The 21,505-nt window shown below is 40.0% G+C and overlaps 1 protein-coding gene across 5 annotated transcripts in view; it reads left to right on the forward strand.

The window, feature by feature from the left end:
• The window catches only part of DPP6 (dipeptidyl peptidase like 6), a 637,674-nt gene that overhangs the window by 357,317 nt on the left and 258,852 nt on the right, over positions 1 to 21,505 (forward strand). The window contains exon 1 of one of the 5 annotated variants that reach the window (XM_087712476.1): positions 3,186 to 3,318. The exons of the other annotated variants lie outside the window; for them this stretch is intronic. Coding sequence (XP_087568602.1) covers positions 3,268 to 3,318 — 51 coding nt within the window. The 5' untranslated portion in view covers positions 3,186 to 3,267. Of the gene's footprint in view, positions 1 to 3,185; positions 3,319 to 21,505 lie in introns of those variants that run through there. 5 annotated transcript variants of the gene reach the window in all.

Raw genomic sequence — 21,505 nt, forward strand, 5'->3', positions numbered from 1 at the left:
TCTGTGATGATAAATGGATGGATGGATGGATGGATGGATGGATGGATGGATGGATGGATATAGATGACCAGACAGATAATATTTGCCTTTTATTGAGATGAAAATATTAATTTGATGGAAGAATATGAATTTTGGTTCATAAACATTAGACACCCAACTTGAAAACTGTCCAGCTCATGCGCTTCATCTATCAAACTAAGCTGTGGTTAGTTTATTTGTCATACTTTAAAAAAAAAACAATTGATTGACTTCACACACAGCATAATAGGCCATATTTCATGGTTTATAGCTGAGAGTGGCTTGATTCATGACCCATAATAAATTATAACATACATTTATGGCGTGTTCTCATCTACTGGCTCACCAGAATGATTATCCAACATCTCCTTTAAAACTTCCAGTGTTGGAGAATCCACAACTTCTGGAGGCAAGCTGTTCCACTGATAACTTATTCTAACTGTCAGGAAATTTCTCCTCAGTTCTAAGTTGCTTCTCTCCTTGATTAGTTTCCACCCGTTGCTTCTTGTTCTGCCCTCAGGTGCCTTGGAGAATAGTTTGACCCCCTCTTCTTTGTGGCAGCCTCCCTGAGATAATTTCCTTCAGGCATCCTCAGACCTCACTGCACACAAACATTACCACCATTCAGAGCATAATCTTCAGAAGGTGATCACCATACTGGAAAGATTCTCATCCATACTGGGAGTCTATACTACCATTGATCCAGAGTACCCTATAGAGATGTAAGCTGTTTAGTCCCAGGATAGACCAGTTATCATTTGCCTGATGGGAGGGTACCACTTTTGATGACATTCTCCCTGAACTACAATTCCCAAGTAGTGATGTATCAACGCACAAAGATGCTTAAAATATTTTTTTAAGTGGGGAAATTAATTGGGAAGTGTCTGTGGATTAATAGATTTGGAGTAAACTATGGAATCTACCAAAGGTGTTTCCCATTTTATAAAATTCATTTACTTATCATTGAACCTATAGATTTCCCATATCACAAAGTGACTCTAAATGAGAAACCATTCTGGAGTGAAATACTAAAGATGGAGACATAATTTCCTGTGTTTAGTTTCCGAACAAGAAAATTCCATATTAATATTTCACTTTGACTCTTTGCAAACTCTAGGCTCAGTCTTGCTGCTGAAAACTGATTCAGATGCTAAGATGTGACCTTACTTTAAAAGCTGTGGTGGCACAAAGTTTAGAATGCAGTATTGCAGGCTAACTCTGCCCATAGCCTGGAGTTCAGTCCTGACTGGCTCAAGGTTGACTCAACCTTCCATCCTTCAGAGGTTGGTAAAATGTGGACCCAGATTGTTGGGGGCGATATGCTGACTCCAGTGGTGGGTTCCAGATCCCGGTGCAACCGGTACAGTGCAACAGGGCCGGGCGTCCACCATGTGCTCGCGCCCAGCGCGTGCATGCATACTTACCGCCCGTGACGCCCCATCTGCTCAGTGGAGCGTCTCATAGGCTCTGTACACTCCATGCGCATGCGTGAAAGCCCCAATCGGCTCAAATACAGGTAAGGCAGGCAGGTGGGCCCTCCAGAGCACCATATCAGAACAGAACCTGGTACTGCCACCAGGCACCGGTGTGCCCGTACCGGGATGTACCGGTCATATCCCACCACTGGCTGACTCTATAAAGGCGCAGAGAGGTGCTGTAAAGAACTGTGGAGCAATACATAAATCTAAGTGCTATTGCTATTGCTAAATTCTTGAAGGTTTCCATTCAACCATTTCCTTTATTACTGGTATTGTAGAAGAATAAATATGTTCCCTGCTTAATGCATGCTTATTTTCAGTGCTTGCTTAAACATTTCATTAAGACTCTGAATAACTGTGAGTGCAGAACAAGATCATTTGAATTCTGGACATATTTTATGAGTGTGGCTGGGAACTGTTTTGCTACCAAACTTTTGAAATATAATTCTTCTTTTGATTCTCTTCCTGATTGATCCTTCTCCATCCTAGTGCTCTCCAAATGTATTAAATTTCAGTTCCTAGCAGCTGAGGCCCCAATGCAAAGCTGAACTATATCTTGATGCACAATGTGGTTGTCACATGGACTGGAATATCAGGATAGGGGTGCCAGAAATCCAGACAATCAGTGAATGCAACACAAAAAAATAGCTAACAATAGCAGAGAGAGATTCATATGCAGTGTTTCTCAACCATGGCAGCTTATAGAGGTGTGGTCTTCAACTCCCAGAATTCCCCAGACAGTATGTTGAACTGGGAATTCCGGGAATTGAAATACGTACATTTTAAAGTGGTTGTGGTTGACAGTAGAACCTGTCTCTGCTAATCCTAGCTATTTCTCTGTCCTCCAAAGTTTTGCAGCCTAGATCTGATAGCACAATTCAAGAAAACTGTTGGAAATGTCACTGTGATAAGAGAGATTCCGATAAGAGATTTTTTAACATGCTCTGGCATTCTTTGAACACTCTCCGTGAATGCTCTCATTTGTAAGACGTGTCCTCACACAGGTCCCAGGAAAAGAGGGCCAGCTGAAAGCAGCCTAGCTGTAACCCCATGGAGAATGCCACAACAGAGCTGCCGATGTTATGTTAGGAAGCCCGGGGATTAAAAGAGTAACTGGCAGCAATTCATCCAAGGTGACTAATTAGCCGTTAAAAGTTGCCACCAATTCTTTCTTGCAAAGGCTGGGAATTTACATTCAGTGCTGAGATCTGTTCTGCACATTCCTACAATGCTGTTTGGAGCATGCGCTGCTCCAGTCCTCAACTGGCTGTCAAGGTGGGGTGTGGGGGGAGGCAAAGAGAGAGAAAGAGAGGGAGAGGGAGAGCGAAGTAGCCAGCTCTGCCAGCTCTGAGCTGCCGGTTCCTGGTTGCCAAGCAGTTACTGTTTTGTGGCGGGGTTGCGGAGGCTGTTAATTGAAGGAGTCCTCACAGCATCTTTGGTTTTCCCCTACACTCTTCTTGTTTAATTTGGAGAGGCAGAAAGAGGGAGGGGGAAAAAAGAATGCAAGCGTGAGAGAGAGGCCATTCAGATACAGGCAGGAGATTAAGCAGTTGCTGTGTGCTTGCTGATGGTCCACCGGTGATTAAGTGATGGGCTAGCTACTCATCTGTATTTCTTTAGCTGGGATGGTGTGAAACACTTCCACAGTTTCACGCTCACTCTCCTTTTCCCTGCTTCTCATGCACATCAGCAGACCCATACCTACATACACACGCACACACAAGACTTGTGAAATCCTCTTTCTCACTGCAGTAGGTCCAAGTAGTTGAACATGACTACAGCTAAGGAGCAAACTGGAAAATCAGTTCATCAACAGGAACAGGTAATGGACTTTCTCTCTCTCTCTCTCTCTCTCTCCCTCCCTCCCTCCCTCCCTCCCTCCCTCCCTCCCTCTCTCTCTCTCTCTCTTTTTTCTTCTTCTTTTTTTGGAGGGGGGGGAGAATAGGGAGATAATTTTGAATGCGTTTTATGCCTCTTCGTTGGTTGGCTTCCTTCCCTTTTCATTGCTGACAATGTGTAATTAACATTCTAAAATGAGTCATCCCAAGCAGGATGTTGACTATCAGCTGTCATTGAATATAAATACTTGTGCATGAATTTTGCAGTTTCCAATGATTTATACTATGACTCCATGTGTGTGGGTCTGTGTCTGTGTGCGTGTGTCTGTGTGTTGGTGAGCTTGCTGGATATTTGGGATTTTCCAGTAGACACCAGGTGAGAATTTTTTTTGGGGGGGTGGTGGTCAAAGCCCTGTACTTTCCCCACAGCATTAACCCAGTTTATGGTGTCTAACTTGCTTGCAATGGCTAATTATCTCCCTTAACCAGATTTGTTTTAACGCAACTAGATTTAATCCAGCTGCCTTTTCTTTTCCTTTTTCTTTTTTTTTTTAGCTTCCTCACCTTTGTACAAGACGTAATGTGATTGCCTTTATTCACAGTACAGCTAGTAGAGGATTTTAGACTTTGGGTTATAATCCTTTGGGAACTGTGCTTTATATACATTTATATAGTGATTGTTGCTTCCGGGGAATTTTTGCTGTATTTGGAGGTGCTCCTGTGTATCTTGGGATGTGGGGCTCCAGAGCTCTGTCCCAAATCTTATCCAGCTTAGCATCCTCAATGAGAAAATCTGTGTAAATATGGAGGTCAAATCCAGTTAGTATTATGTAGAAATTGCTGCAGAATATCTCTTGTCTATCCCAAGTGCTGTGTCCCTAGTGAGATTGTTACCTTCGTTTTGCTCCTGGCCTTGTTTCCTGTAGTTGCAGAATACTTTAAAAAAAAAAATCCAGCTAGTCTCTCATCTTTATGCCCTTATCAAGATAAACTTCAAGTATATAAATATTTTTGTGCCAGATAATAAGTGCACAGAAGCAAAATCACTTTAAAAAGAAAACACTCCAGTTACTTCCTGAATTTTATCTGTAGATGGATGTCTTTTTCCTGGTCCAACTCATTAAATGAGTTTCCTTTTCAACAGAAACCAGTTTTCATCCTAGTAAAGTAACAGAGTCACTTTATCAAGCTAAAAGAGTGCAGGTAGGGAAGGCATGACAGATGGAAAGACTGCTTAAGATACCTCAGATCCTGATAAAACCTAGAAAACTTTCACAGGTGCTTCTTAACGCCTTCACTCTTTATCCTGTTTGCAAATCCTCCTCTGAGAAATAAACAATAGGGAGAGCCGATTTCTTTGGATTCAAATATCAGATTCCACCAGGATTTAAACCTACCCTGCATCTAGTAATCTGAATTGTCTTCTCTTTTTCTACATATGCATGGCCACGAGGAAGAGAGTGGAAGTTTCCATTACTATTTTACAAAAGTATGCTTTGAAACTTTAAAACTATAGTTTATTTAGGTACACTTTCTTGCAATAAGTCAGATTACTACAATAATAGTTTCTCGGCTTGCTTGAACTTATTCTAGTCAAAATTAAGCAGAATGTGCTCAAGTTTAGATGCCAGACCAGGCTACAGTTAATTTTATTTATTTATTTATTTATATATATATATATATATATATATATATATATATATATATATATATATATATATATATATATATATATATATATATATATATATATATATATATATATATATATATATATATATATATATATATATATATACTTAAAGTCACAACCCCTGGTATGCCCAAGTGTGGGAGGAAGGTCACACTTCCACTCTCTGTCATCAGGCTCGTCACAAGAGTCCATCCAGACAGAAACCCAATATTTTTACTGTTGCCTTTGTTATATTTGTGTTTTTATTTGTGCTGATAAATAAATAAAGGAAGACTAGTATAGATCTATACTAGTCTTCCTTTATTTATTTATCAGCACAAATAAAAACACACATATATATATATATATATATATATATATATATATATATATATATATATATATATATATATATATATATTTATTTATTTATCAGCACAAATAAAAACACACACACACACACACACACACACACACACACACACACACACACACACACACACACATATATATATATATATATATATATATATATATATATATATATATATATATATATCTTAAATATGTATAGTAAATTTTAAATATATATTCTGAATGAACATGATGGCTCAGTAGTTAAAGAGGCTCAGTTTCTCAGCTGGAAAGATGACAGTTCAGGTTTGAGACCTGAGCACTGTACAATGGGGTGAGTTCCCGTTCCTTGCCCCAGCTCCCACCCACCTAGCAGTCCGATAGCATGCAAATGCGAGTAGATAAATAGGTATCACTTTGGTGTGAAAGTATCAGCGTTCTGTGCACGTAAGCATATAGTCATACTGGCCACATGACCACGGAAATGTCTTCGGACTATCCTGTCTCTCCGGGCCAAGAAATGAGCATCACACTCCAGAATGGGACACGGCCAGACAGGGAAACCTTTACCTTTATATATTCTCAATTCTTTTCTGCAGGAATGTTGCAAAGTGTTAAACACGCATCTGATAACAGGCTCTGCAGATAATTCTTGCTACCTTTTACTGATAATCTATAGTTTAATGCTACACCCAAAGCAATTCACTGCAACCAAAAGAGATTTTAACACTGTGTTTTAACTTACTGGATAGGATGTCACAGGAGACTAGTTTTAAACAGATGTCCCCAGATGCAAATTAATTCTTAAAATAGTTTTCCTCTGGCTCAGTATGCTGAGAGTTGCAATTTATATTTCCTCCCTCTCCGCTCCAAGCATGTGGCTAAGTTTAAAGATAGGTGGGAAAAGCAGATGGTTGACTCTCTATTAGATCCAGCATCATCTGAAATGCCACAAAAGAACAGTTCGCCTTCTCAGGGTGACATTACATTGAAACAAAAATAGTTTGGCCAGCTTTTCTAAGGACCTTTCCCAAGTTGTCCCTTCCCAAACCTCCTTTGACCTTTTCCTTTTTAGGCGGAATTGCATTTATCAGTTGAAACTCATGCTTTCCACAAATAAAGATAAGATGTGAATTTAAAAGGAATCATTTGCTGCCGACAATAAATGAGAAGTCTTACTGGATCTTTATAACATCTTTCCCGCTGGTTAATGGGTCTTCCATCTTATGCTAAAAAGCTTTGTGAATTAGCTGTCAACCAAAACATCTCAAGAAACATTTACGACATTAATACATTTTGCAAAGGCTTGTTAAGCAAATAATTTTATTGTGCCTTCTGAGTTCTGCCTCACTATGAATTTTTCATATGTTAAAAAAAAAATGTCACCAATTATCCAGTTCTGCAGCTGAGCTGATCTCCAGCCAGCAAAATAAAATTTTCCTGGTTGTTACTGTTCTTTTTATGTAAAAAAAATGCTTTCTCTCTCTATTTTTTTATAGTGGTAAAATTGTTCCTTTGAAAATAAACCCGATGAGTTACTTCTCAAGAATCATTGCAGAAATGGTGGCTTTGGATAGAATTTCCTCTGACATCCTTAAATGAAAACGTTTTATAAGTGATTAAGATTTGGTTGTGCCTATCTGTCCCATATTTATTTATTTATGACATTTATATAACCTCCCGTCTTACCAGAATTAACAGTAGAAGAGAATGTTTATAGTTCAGAGTTGAATTGTGTGGACCTTATTGCTCTCGGAACTTGGTTGTTTTCTTGCAGACATTTCATTACCCAACTAGGTAACATCATCAATGCACAGGGTGGGAGGAAAATACTGTAACTGTGTTGATGACTTTCATTGTCTCAACTGCTCAATCTAAATCGCTCAGCAGGGTGACATAGATCTCAAAAACATGGATGAAGCTTTAAAAACCCTTGAAAACATGTCTGAACCGAAATGCTGGGTCAAAGAGCAAAACATGATTCAGATCATATGTGGACGAGCATGTCTTGCCTCTGTCACAAGAACTTTAAAGCAGCTATATCTTTTCCTTGCCAAACATGGCCACTCTTTGACTCCAGAACGTGCAAGGTCCTACTCTAAACCTCTCCTTCCAGTGCGCAGAAGAGTGTGTGATTTAGCAATTTGCAGATTAACAGAGTTAATCAGAGTTAATCAGAGTTAAGCAGGAGACAAATGGCAGTTCAATCTCTTCTTGAAAGCCTCCAGTGACGAAGCTCCCACAACTTCCGAAGGCAAATTACTGTTCCATGGGTTGATTGTTCTCGCTGTCAGAAAATTTCTCCTTATTTCTACGTTGAAGCTCTCCTAGTTCAGTTTCCATCCATTGTTCCTTGTCTGACCCTCAGGCACCTTGGGAAATAGCTTGAGCCCTTCCTCTCTGTGGCAGCCCCTCTAATATTGGAACAAAGCTATCATGTCTCCCCTAGTCCTTGACTATACTAGACTAGCCACGCCCCCAGTTCCTGCAACTATTCTTCATATTTTTAGCCTCCAGTCCAATAATTATCCTGGTTGTTCTTGACTGCACTTTTTCTAGACTCTCAATATCTTTTTTATAGTGTGGTGACCAAAACTGGATGCCGTATTCTAGGGGTGGTCTTACTAAGGTCTTATAGAGTGGTATTAGTACCTCTCACTTTATCTTGATTGTATACCTCTGTTAATGCATTTTAGGATTGCATTGGCTTTTTTGGCTGCTGCTGCTCACTAATGGTTCATATTTAGCTGGTTGTCCACTAAGACTCCAAGATCCCTTTCACAGTTACTGCCTGGTTTCACCCAGTCTGTATGTGCAATTTTGGTTTTTCTTGCCTAAGTGTAAGACTTTACTTTTCTCTACATTGAATTTCAGTTTGTTAGTTAGGGCCCAGTGTTCAAGTCTGTCAAGATCCAGATGGATCTTGAGCCTATCTTCTAGAGTGTTAGCTATTCCTGCCAGCTTAGTATCATCTGCAAATTTGGAAAGTTTCCCTACTATTCTCTATATCTAGTTTGTTTATGAAGATATTGATGGACTTAAACTCCCAGAATTTCCCAGTCCACACATTTTAAACGTGCCAAGTTTAAAAAACACTGCTTTAGTTAATAGTTCTTAAACCTAGTACTCATTCTACAGGAACTAAGTCTTCAACTTTTTGGGATCATGGAACTTTTTAAAAAAAGAAATCCAGAATCTGTTGAGTCCTCGACTTACAACCGGCCACAAGTCCTCGACTTACGATTGACAGCTGGCAACTGCTCAGCCATGCCTGATTGGCTAAGGCGCAGCTGGCTGAGCGCAGGCTGTTTATACCCTTCCCATTGGTCGCCCTGCTTGACAGCTCGTGTATAAATAGCTGTCAAGCAGGGCGAGGTGCTGAACTCTGTACATAGTTGCTGTTCCGTTGCAATAAAGGCTGTTCTACTTACCTCAGCTGTTCCACGTCTCTTCAATCAGTCCAGTCTTCAATACTGGCGATGAGGGTGGGATGCTGTTAGAACAGTTAAAGGAGAAGGGAAACAATTCCTCTTTTCTTCACAGAAAATAAAAAAAAAAATTACCTCAGCGTTGCTGATTGCTATGGCTTCGCTGCCTCAATTTGCGCCTTTCGGCTCACCAAACAAATTGTGGGTCAGGTTCGTCAAGCGATTCCAGTGTTTCCTGATTGCGAATAATAATCATCTACTACCAGATGATCGAAAATGCAGTTTTTTTCTCAGTTCGTGTGGACCTGGCATGTTTAACACTGCTAGGGCTCTAGCCTCACCTCTGCCGGTCCATGAATTGAAATGGGACATTCCCATTGCCAAGCTCAAGAACCACTGTGCTCTGACACCCTCTCGCAGAGCTCACTGCCATGCATTCTGGCAATGCGTCCAAAAAGACTACAAGACTATGAGCCAATTCTTACAGTCTCTCTGAACAGCGGCCATCCAGTGTGAGTTCATCGATTTGGTCAAATAATTCATTTGTGGTGTCCGCATTGTCCACCACAAGCGGAGGTTCCTAGCCCGTGCCAATATTACCTTACAGCAGGTGGTGAACGAAGCCAGAGCTGCTGAGCTGTCAGATAGATCTATGGCCGAAATTCAATGGTGCCAGCAGCTGATTGCACCCCCCCCAAAGAACTTGCCTCATTGACGAGTTGGCTCCATTGGATGAACTCGACGAGGACCAGGTTGACCGCCTCCGGGCTCAACTGAGAAGACCACAACCTCCTGCTACGGCCCCTTCCTCGGCAGCCGCCAGCATGGGTTGCGATGGCAATCACACCCACACAGCTTGCCCTTTTAAAGCAACCACCTGCCGCTGCTGTAATAAAAAGGGCCACCTAGCTCACGTCTGCCGCGCTGTTTTGCCACCAGCCCCTCGCTGCCTCCACGCCAGCAATGCTGGCAACCAACCCAAAGAGATGACTGCTATGCCATCAGCAAGAAGCCGCTGGAGGGGTCCTGCCGCATTGGTCAGCAAGGCTTCGGCTGACACAAAGAAAATCACTGTCTCCTTAACGATCGAAGGGGCTCCTTGTGTCGTGGAAGTGGGCTCAGGATCCTACCACTCCCTCCTCTCCTGGAGTGCCCTCTCTAAGATGTTTCCATTTCTCTCCCGTAACCAGCTTATGCCTGCTGATACCACCCTAAAGGACCACCAGGGAACTCAGATTCCAACCCTGGGCAGTTATGCAGTTTGGGTGGACTATGGGTATTTCCATGGGAAGCGCACGCATGCCGCTGGGGGGGAAGGAGTATTGAGTCCTCGACTTGTGACTGGCCACAAGTCCTCGATTTACAATTGACAGCCGACAACTGCTCAGCCGCGCCTGATTGGCTAAGGTGCATCTGGCTGAGCGCAGGCTGTTTATACCCTTCCCATTGGTTGCCCTGCTTGACAGCTCGCGTATAAATAGCTGTCAAGCAGGGCGAGGTGCTGAACTCTGTACAGCAATTCTAGTTGCTGTTCAGTTGCAATAAAGGCTGTTCTACTTACCTCGGCTGTTCCACGTCTCTTCAATCAGTCCAGTCTTCAATAGACTCCACGATCAAGATCTCTAGTAACAAAAAATTGTCTGTGTACAAGTGAATAGCTGGCTGGGGAATTCTGGGAGTTGAAACCCACAGATCTTTAAGTTGCCAAGTCTGAAAAACACTTGCAATAATAGTTGCCTAAAACGTTGGACTGGGGTTTGCTGATTTATAAGCCTGTGAAGCTCCCCCCCCCAAAAGAGACACAGTAAAATTCTATGGAGGGAGGACGATCAAGGGCTGCTGAGTTTGTTTCTTCCTAGAAGTTAAGCCAATATTAACAACATGCCAAAAGGATTAGCACTATTTGCAAACAATCAATAAATAAAGCTTTACCCCAAGTTATTTTAGCAAAGCTGTACCAGGATGAAGAATGCTTTATGGTGCACCTGGACTGTAACTTCTCAGTCCCAGAATACGTTATGGGCACTTTGAATGTATAAGGCCACACTTGGAAAACGGAACCAACTTTGGTCATTACAATGTAGAAAAGATGTGGATACTCTAGAAAGAGTGCAGAGAAGAGCAACAAAGATGATTAGGGGACTGGAGATTAAAATATATGAAGAACGGTTGCAGGAGCTGGGTATGTCTTGTCTAATGAAAATAAGGACTAAGGGCAGGGGTGGGTTCCTGCCAGTTCTAACCTCTTCTATAGAAAAGGTTCCACAAATCTACAGAGCGATTTAGAACCGGTTCCAGCTCCCCCCACCCACCCATCCGCCCATCATCAAGATGAAGAGTGAGAGGATGAATTCTGGGAGTTGAAGTCCACAAGTCTTAAAGCTGTCAAGTTTGAACACCCCTGGGGTTTTTTTTCTAAAGGGTTAGGGGTGCAAGGGGTTAGGGGTCTTGTAACTTGGCAGCTTTAAGACTTGCGTGCTTCAAATGCCAGAGTTTCTGAGCCAACATTTTGGTTGCTAAGTGAATTTTACAAGTTGCCCAACCCTACCCAGTCACATGGCTGACAAGCCACTCCCACATGGCCAGCAAGCCACTCCCACAAAGCAGGCTATACCTACAGAAGAGGTTCTAAAAAAATTTGAAACCCACCACTGACTAGGGGTGACATGACAGCAGTCTTCCAATATCTCAGGGGCTGCGACAAAAAAGAGGGAGTCAAACTATTCTCCAAAGCATCTGAGGGCAGGACAAGAAGCAATGGGTGGAAACCAATCAAGAAGAAAAGTAACTTAGAACTAAGGAAAAATTTCCTGACAGTTGTTCTAATTAATCAGTGTAACAACTTCCCTCCACAAGTTGTGAATGCCCCAACACTGGAAGTTTTTAAGAAGAGATTAGACGATGATTTGTTTGAAATGGTGTTTCCTGCCTAAGCCGGGGGGTTGGACTAGAAGATCTCCAAGGCCCCTTCCAACTCTGTTATTCTTTATTCTGCCCTATTCCAAATAAGACTGATACTGTACAGCTAGTCCTCAACTTACAACCATATATTTAGTGACCAAAGTTACAACAGCGCTAAAAATAAAAGTGACTTATAGCTGATCCTTGCACTGACCACAGTTGCAGCATCCCTACAGTCACATGATCAAAATTTGGCCATGTATTTGTGATGGTTGCAGCATCATGTGATCGCCATTTGAGACTTTCCCAGCTGGCTTCTGGCAAGCAATGTCAACATGGGAAGCTGGATTCATGGACCAATCACTCAATTCACTTAATCAACACAATGATTTACTAAACAGCCAAAAAGTTCATAAAATTGAGCATGATTCATTTAACAACCCCCTTGCTTAGCAACAGAAAATTTGGTCTGAATTTAGTCATAAGATGAGGACTATTGTAGTAGTTCCTTGCATGAACTGGATTGCCTGATTGTATAAAGTCTTGGTAGCATTACAGGCTTTTTCCTACATTACTCCTGTATCACAATTCAGCCTTTTTACAAGTCTTGTTAAATAAATAACCATCTCCTTGATTCTCCCTCCTTTTAAGTTTGATACAAATTGCTAAATAAAAACTATTACTTTCCTTAATAATGGGGGGGGGGATTGCATTTATGGTTATAAAATAAAATGAAAACGCATGACAGGGCTGTACACTCAGCAAGAGAGAAATTTATTTTGTTGTTGTTAGTTGCGAAGTCATGTTTGACCCATCGCGACCCCATGGACAAACATTTCTCCAGACCTTCCTGTTCTCTACTATCCTCTGGAGTCCATTCAAGCTCATGCCAACTGCTTCAATGACTCCTTCCAGCCACCTCTTTCTCTGCCGTTCCCTTCTTCTTCTGCCCTCCATCTTTCCCAGCATGAGGCTCTTCTCCAGTGAGTCTTTCCTTCTCATTAGTATTTGAGTTTCATCTTCAGGTTCTGGCCTTCTAAAGATCAGTCAGGGTTGATCTCCTCTGGGACTGACCAATAGCAGTAGACTTAGCAGTAGACTTATATACCGCTTCATAGGCCTTTCAGCCCTCTCTAAGCGGTTTACAGAGAGTCAGCATATTGCCCCCAACAATCTGGGTCCTCATTTTACCCACCTCGGAAGGATGGAAGGCTGAGTCAACCCTGAGCCGGTGAGATTTGAACCGCTGAACTGCTGATCTAGCAGTAGCCTGCAGTGCTGCATTTAACCACTGCGCCACCTCGGCTCGACCAGTTGGATCACCTTGCAGTCCAAAGGAGTCTTCTCCAGCACCATAGTTCAAAGGCCTCAGTTCTTTCACACTCAGCCTTTCTTATGGTCCAACCTTCACAGCCATACAATGCAATTGTGAAAACCATTGTAATTTAATTTATAGTGGACTACAATAACTATTTCCTCATTTCTTACTCTAAGAAGTTTTAATTGCTCTGAAGAACTGTAGGAATTCTGACTAGATGTTTGTTTCATGCTAAACCAATATTTGTTTCGGGCAAACTATGGTTTTATCATCCTGCATGAAGCCAGCCGACATGGCATGTCACTTTTCAATAATCAAAATAGAATAATTGCTTCATTTCCGAGGAAACCAGAAGTGTGACTCTCCTGCCTGCATTCTGAAATATTACCTTAAGTATTTCATTCTGAAGTTTTGCTGAATCACAGCTCCTTGCTCAATGCAGAAGCAAATGACCCAAGAAAGTTGCTAAATCAGCATTTCTCTCACTAGACTGGTTTCTGAGTTTCTGTTGGGCTTTAGTTTGAGATCAAACTGTTCTCTCAGGATGTGAATATCCTTTTTCAAATTTGTATCTTTTTCACTGAACACTTCAATGGAGTTCCAAAACAAATGATTAGTGGCTGCCCCTTCATTTACCCTTCGTTGTTTCCGAGGGGCGAGCTAAACGGGGTGGACCTTATAAGAGCATTTTTTAATGCATTGCTTCTCAACCTTGGCAACTTTAAGATACGTGGATTTCAACACCAAGAATTCCTACAGTTTTTCAGAGCAAGACTGGCTAAGGAGTTCTGGGAACTGAGCAAATGCTTTAAGATGGTTTTAGATTTGGATAAGCCTAAAGATTTAGAGTCTGTAAGAGAGAGACTCTAAGGCAGTGATGGCTAACTTTTTCCCCATCGTGTGTCAAAAGCAAGGGAAGCACGGGGGGGTCATGGCCGGGCCACACCCATAATGCTATGCACGTGTCACACACACCCCGCTTTTGGCATGGACTGGTTTTTCGGTTTTTCACCCTCCCCAGGCTCCAGAGGCTTTCTAGGAGCCCAGGGAAGGTGAAAACAGCCTCCCCCATGCCCCCGTCTGTTCCCAATCTTCCAGTTTGGGCGTTGGGTTGTTTTTCGGCCTCCGGAGGCTTCAGGAAAGCCTCTGCAGGGCAAAGAATGGTTGAAATAGAAGGCTGAAGTCAGCGTGCACTGGAGCTGACGGGCAACGCCTCGCGTGCCCTAACAAATGGCTCCACCTGCTACCTGTGGCATGCGTGCCATAGGTTCGCTACCATGGCTCTAAGGACTCCGGGATTTCAACCCCCAAAATTCCACATATCTTAGAGTTGCCAAAATTGAGAAATACTGCTTTCTCCAAAACTGAAAAACTCTATGGAGTTCAACCAAATCTCTGCACCTCCAGATCCATGCTAATCTGTCTAAACAGAGAACTGAATTTTCCTAAAGTGGATTTGGTGCTGTCCATGGTTCTTATTTGGTGTCTAATGTTTTCTGCTTTTCTCTGTCTCCCTGTAAATCCTGTCTCAAAAAACATATTGTACCATTTCTGGGTTGGTCTCACTGTTGACCTTAATATCTTAGTAATGTTGATATTTGAAGTCACTTTTATCTTCACTATATAGTGCAAGAATGAAATACACCCACGGTTTATCAAGTTACACTTTGCACAAACAATTTTTCAGAATTTTACCTCTTTGTAATATGTTAATATTAATGTTTTAGTTTACATAATATTTTGCAGTAAATTAATCCATTGGCACCAAATATTTTTCCTTCATCCAAATACTTAATACAATAAGTAGATTGTGTTCATGTATTACTAAATCATAATGTTTTCGTTTGACCTACTTTATATTGAGAATCCAGCCATTGCAGTTTGTGAATTATAATTTAGAATAGAATAACAGAATTGGAAGGGACCTTGGAGGTCTTCTAGTCCTGCTTATGCAGGAAACTCTACACCACTTTAGACAAATGAATATCCAACATCTTCTTAAAAACTTCCTGTGTTGGAGCATTCACAACTTCTGGAAGCAAGTTGTTCTATTGATTAATTGTTCTCACTGTCAGGAAATTTCTCCTTAGTTCTAATTTGCGTCTCTCCTTGATTAGTTTCCACCCATTGTGTCCGGCCTGCAGCCATATTTTCTTTTGGGTCTTTGGCCTTCCACACTTTCTATTATTCCACTATGCATTTTCTATTGTGAGAAAATGAGGGGGGGATTGTAAGGAGTTAGATGGTATGTAGCCATAATAAAATTCTTTCTAGAAAGCCAAGGTCATCCTTTGTCTCTGCACCTGACTGGAACTGGATGGGTGGAACTGCCAGCATGGCAGTGGGAGATTGGATCATGTGATGGACTTGTGAGTGTGGGGGCAGGATCTTGAACTTTCAACTAGGTGGGGAAAACCAGGAAGCTTTCAGATTCGGGTTTTCCCAGATGTGCCAACATGGCTCTCTTAATAAATAAATTGGGACTTTGAGCAATACTTGCCTTGGACACTGATTTTGGATGCTATTTGGAACCCTGACACATTGCTTCTTGTCCTGCCTTCAGCTGCTTTGGAGAATAGCTTGACTCCCTCTTCTTTGTGGCAACCCCTGAGATATTTAGAGATTTGTTTATTATGTGAATTCAATCATTGCATATTCTACTGATGTATGTGTCATTTGTCATTCTTTTTTATATCTTTGATGGAACTTCACAGCTCACAAATCACAATTGATTGGTTTCTGGGTTTCTAGAAATGTAGATGAACTGTTAGCTCTACTCTGAAAAGAAACAGAGTACGTATCTGTATTTGTTCTCCTTAACCTCTAGCACCAGGCGAGAAACAATGAGATGGTGAGTTCTAATCCCACCTAAGGCATGAAAGCAGGCTGGGTGATTTTGGGCCAAACACCTGGAGACTATGAGTTCCAGTCCCACCTTAGGCATGAAAGCCAGTTGGATGACTTGAGCAATATTACTCTCTCTTTCCACCCAACCCACCTAACAGGTTTATTGTAGTGGGGAAAATAGGAGGAAGAAGGAGTATTAGATATGTTTGCTGCTTTGAATACATGTTTAGATCAGTTTTCCCTGGTTTGATGCCTTCCTTATGGGTTGAACATCAGCGTCCATAATATCATATGTAACTGTTGGAAATGTCTCATTTAGATTATAAATTTGTCTGGAACTGAAAAACATTGGCCAATTGAGCTCAGAACATCAAAAGCCACACAATTAAAAAAAAAAAAACTTCAAGCTACATTAGAAAAAATACATTTTAAAAAATCACATATTTTAGTTAATCTACTGAAACATCATATCAATAATTTACCCTAATATCCAATTGCACTATATTTGCTGCTGGAATCATTTGATGATAGTTATTTCCATTGCATTACATGTGAAAAATATAGTTTTGTGGATGATAGAGTTGACTGTAAATACATACTGTGCTTATTACACATTGCCCATAACATAACCTTAATTCTGCATGTTTAGGAGCTATAAACCAGTCAGTCATATTTTCCAGTGATAGGATATTTTAATCTCTACGTGCTCTTTTAAAACTTAATTAGCTTATAGTATTTGCACATTTGATTCATATATTGTGACATTTCAAGCTTCATCTTTGCCCTTTCAGTAACTATGCTTCTAAAATACATACCATATTTTTCAGAGTATAAGACACACCAAGATTTTGAAGAGGCAAATTAAAAAAAAAAGGTTTTGCACTCTGCAGACCTTCCAAAAACAGTCTGTTTTTTGCAAAACCACACCCATTTTGGCCAAAAAAAGAAGACATGCATAGCCTTTAGGAGGCTTATAGAGTGCTCCTGGAGACTGGGGGGGAGGGGACAAAACTGAGCAAATTTTTTGCTCATTTCTGCCCTTCCCACCCTCAGGAGCACTCTGAAAGCCTCCTAAAGGCTCTGCATGGCCATTTTGGTGAAGTGAGGGGGGCTTTAGGAGGCAGAAAATGCTGTATTCAGTATATAAGATGCACCCAGATTTTACCCTGGTTTTTTTTAGGGAAAAAGGTGCGTCTTATACTCTGAAAAATATGGTATTTGTTATCTTAGCCAGAACTGGAGCAGGACGGATGGGTGGGTGAATGTGTGGGACAGATAGATTTTTTTGCTAAAACAATTAGGTAATTATGGTATCTTTCAAACAGCATGCAAGTAAACTCACATAAGTTCCAATTGGACAATTAGCTTTTATTCCTCTCAGATATGTGGGTAGATTTCTTCTTGACCAATGTCCTAACTACTTCTCCTGCAGTAAAACTGAATAGAATATTCAACTGTTTAATGCAGCTGTTGAGCATATCCAGGAAAGGGGGAGTTTGATGCCTCTCTGGGTAATCAGTTCCATCATCAAGCCATTTATAATATTAAGAAATATCTTCCACTTTGCCTTCCTATAGCTTAAATTATTGTTATGTCATCTGCACTATAAGACAATTTCATGTAACTCCGGGACTTTTCCTAGGTGACTTCTTTTTGGTTATTTGAAGAGTATGGTGACATTCTCATCTAGATACGGTGGATTTGGTCTAGACCAGGGCAGTCAAACTCCCGGCCCATGGACCGGAGATGTCGCTCACTGGCCACAGCCACGCCCAGTTTAGCGAAGGAGGAAAAAGTCCCGATTCGTCACGTGAGGCCACCATGATGACATGAGTTTGACACCACTGGTTTAGACCAAATCCACCATATCTAGTTGAGACTGATCAGTGCTTTTTCACCTTAAAAACCTTAGAGACATGTTGACTTCAACTCCCAGAATTCCTTAGCCAGCAGATTCTGGGAGTTGAAGTCTGCATGTCTAAAAGTTACCAATGTTAGCAACACTGATCTAGACTTCCTCATCTTAAGAGGAAATCAATGTAACACAGTCTTGATGCAGTACATTTAAAAAAAAACATATACACATAAAAACTACTCACTTTCCAAGAAATGTAGCCTTTATGTCCAAATCTGCTTAGTTTTTAAAACTGATATGAAATGTGCCTTCAATTATTACAGAGTGGTTTTTTTAAGGACTTTTTTGGACTCATGTTAAAAGAAGGGGAGGCTGTAACAAAATTTTCTGAAGAGACTGTATCAATAATATAGCATTCAAAATCAAATTGTAATATACTAGTGAGATAAGCCCTATTTATATTTTTCAGATTGCAATATTAAAATGTCAGTAGAGTACTCAGTAAAATGTACCCAACAAAATATCGACTTCTAAGTATGTTCTAAAGGCATTTAATAACATTTCAATATGAAAAGAAATTGTGTTATAGATAACATGGGAAGATAATTCTAGGGTGTTGCAAGACAGTTTTTTTCCCCTCATCAATTTTTCATTCAGTTATTAAGTTCCTCATTCTTCCTGTGAAACTATTAAAGCATTAAAATTGAGAGTTTTTTTCCCTTTCTTTTCATTCTAGTCTAGTTAATGAAAAAGTTCAACACACTGTCATTTCTTAGAATGATGATCCACTGAATGTAAAGTCTCAAAGATTAATTTTGATGAAGCTTAATCAGAACAAGATTCAAGAGAATTACATTCAGTTCTTTTCTATAGTCGTTTCCTTTTAAGCTGAATTTTAGATTTTTACAACATTCCAAAAGATGTTAACCTTTACGGTTACATTTCCTCATAGTTGTAATTTTATTGCTATAAATGAACAGCAGAGACATCTAAGCAAAAGGGATAGAAGAAAAACATCTTGAATCTATAAGACAGCAAAATCCAGAGAGGATTCAAATATCTGTGGAACTGCTTCACATTTAAGACTTCTCCATTAGTACAATTTTTATTGATTAGAGTCTTTTTTATTTTTATAATAAAAAAGGAAGTCAACCAGACTTTACTTTATTGTAGTAGTAAACTTTCTGAAACATTAGTTGTAATTAAAAGTTACATTTTTATGTAATAAATTTGTAGGCCAAATATTTATTTATTTTTAACTATTTCCATTCTAAAGGTATATAAATTAGGTAATCAGTATGCCAATGGGCTTCCTTTTAACAATAAATAAAAGTTGTTTGCAAGAAGTAAATATCAGGAATAAAAGCTATTCATTTACAGATACTTTTAGGTAAAACAAATTGCCCTTAAGTAGGCAGTGTTGTTACCTTTGATCTATCGTCATGATCAGAAATATGTATTAAAATATTAATTGTGATTGTTGAGCTGGTGTGAATGGTCTAAAGTGATTATATGAGATAGGCAGCCAGACAAGTCTTGTAAACAAACAAACAGTGATGTCTTATATATGTTTCCTCAGAAATAAATTTATCTGTGTTTACAGAGACTTGTTTTCAAGAAAGTTTACATGAGATTTGCAATCTTAAGAATACTATCTCCCGATCATATAAAAACTGAAACATAAAACCATAACACAGGTAAACAGTAAAGATCCCCCTGGTATATATGTGCTAGTCGTTCCCAATTCTAGAGGGCGGGTGCTCATCTCCATTTCAAAGGCAAAGAGCCATTGTCCAAAGACGCCTCCATGTGGCGTGGCCAGCATGACTAAACACTGAAGGCACACGGAACACTGTTACCTTCCCATCAAAGGTGGTCCCTATTTATCTACTTGCATTTTTATATGCTTTTGAACTGCTAGGTTGACAAAAGCTGGGAGAAGCAACGTGAGTTAACTCTGTTACGTAGCACTAGGGATTGGAACTGCCTAAGTGCTGACCTTTCTGATCGACAAGCTCAGCGTCTTAGTCACTGAGCCATCACGTTCCCTCAAACCAAGCAAGAATTTATTTATATATTCGTCTTTTTTATTTTTACAAATAAATCAAAGCAGCCAATATATCCAGCACATCTTCCTCCTTATTTTCCCCCACAACAACAGTGAGGTGTGTTGGGTTAAGAGATAGTATTGTCCAAGGGTCATCCAGTTGACTTTCATGCCTAAGGCAGAACTAGAAGTCATAGTCTACTGGTGTTTGGCTCAAGGTCACCCAGACAGATCTCGTGCCTAAAGGGAGACTAAAACTCATGGTCTCCCATTTTCTTTTCTTTTTTTAATTATTATTTTTATTAATTACATGTCTTAGTACTTAATATACATCGTGTTGTCTGCGTATTTAATTTGCTTAACAATACATATTACATTCTTAACCTCCACCTCTTTTTTTTTTCAACCACTGGTAAAACAGATTCCATGTCTGATAATATTCTGTATCATTTTTCTGTTTCATTTTTAATGTCAGCCTGTCCATTTCTCCACACTCTATCTTCTTAATTACGTCTTCATCTCGTAGTGTTTCTACATTTTTCCAACATTGCGCAAATATAATACTGTCAAGACGTGCAATATCAAATATATACTTTTCTTATCACGTTTACCTGATATTGTACCTAATAAAAGTAGTTCAGGTTAAAATCTTCATGCTTTCCAATCATCTTTTCTAGCCATTTATGTATGTATTCCCTTTTTTTGGTTTGCTTTGCCACAAATCCTCCACATATGATATGATATGTGCCCTTTTTTTGTTTACATTTTCAACATTTGCTAGACATATTTTTTAAACATTTTATCTAACCTGGCCGGCAGTAAGTGCCATCTATAAAACATTTTATATAAGTTTTCTTTATACGAAGTTCCCATTGTTAATTTATAATTCCTTTCCCATAAATTTTGCCATTCCTCTAATTCTATACTATGATCCCCAAAAGAAATTCCCATTGTACTATTGTATCTTTTACTTGTTCATTTTCCATTTTCAAATTTAATAAAAAGTTATAAATCTCCTTAATTAATTTTTCATCCGAATTCAACAGTCTTTGATCAAAGGGTGTTTGCCCTTTTAAAACGCCATACTTTTTCATATCTAAATGTTCTCCCATTTTCTAGCATGGTGCCTTAACTATCAGATCAGTGCTGGCTGGTCAACTGTTGGGAAACTCAGAAGCAACAGAAGAAAGACTTCAAAAAGGCCAAGCAGCACAGCAGTGAACTTCCTATGCAGAAGCTCAAAGGGCATTGGGATTTTGTTAAGGCCTTGCACCAAATTATATAATCCTGCTACCATGGTAACAAGCCTGCAGGATCTGCTCTTGACTAGATGATACATAACTTTTAAAACTTTACAATAAACCATTGCTTTGCAGCTGTGTAAAAATTCTCCGCCTTTCTTTATTCATTAAGAAAGTCAGAAAAACATGCTGGTTAATTCAGAAGGAATTTAAAACTTCTGTGTAAATATTTAGAATGTTTTTATTATGAAGGCGAAATCATGATATGTGATTAAACTCCTCAAAATATACCCATTAAGTGAGATGTCAAGTGGTAACTTTGCTCAACTACCGCAATTCTGACGATCCTGGTCATTGAAAGATCTTGCCAGTCATTAAGTGATAAGGAATGTGGGATACTTCATGGTCATGGTGGAAAGGACGGGAAAGTGATGGGATTCAAAATGGTTTACTACCAGTTCTGTGGGCATGGCTTGGTGGGCGTGGCTTGGCTTGGTGGGTGTGATGT

Source organism: Thamnophis sirtalis, unplaced genomic scaffold (genome assembly GCF_051295495.1).
Source record: "Thamnophis sirtalis isolate CommonGarterSnake01/CBP01778 unplaced genomic scaffold, rThaSir2_p1.2 scaffold_4, whole genome shotgun sequence".
Classification (NCBI taxonomy): domain Eukaryota; kingdom Metazoa; phylum Chordata; class Lepidosauria; order Squamata; family Natricidae; genus Thamnophis; species Thamnophis sirtalis.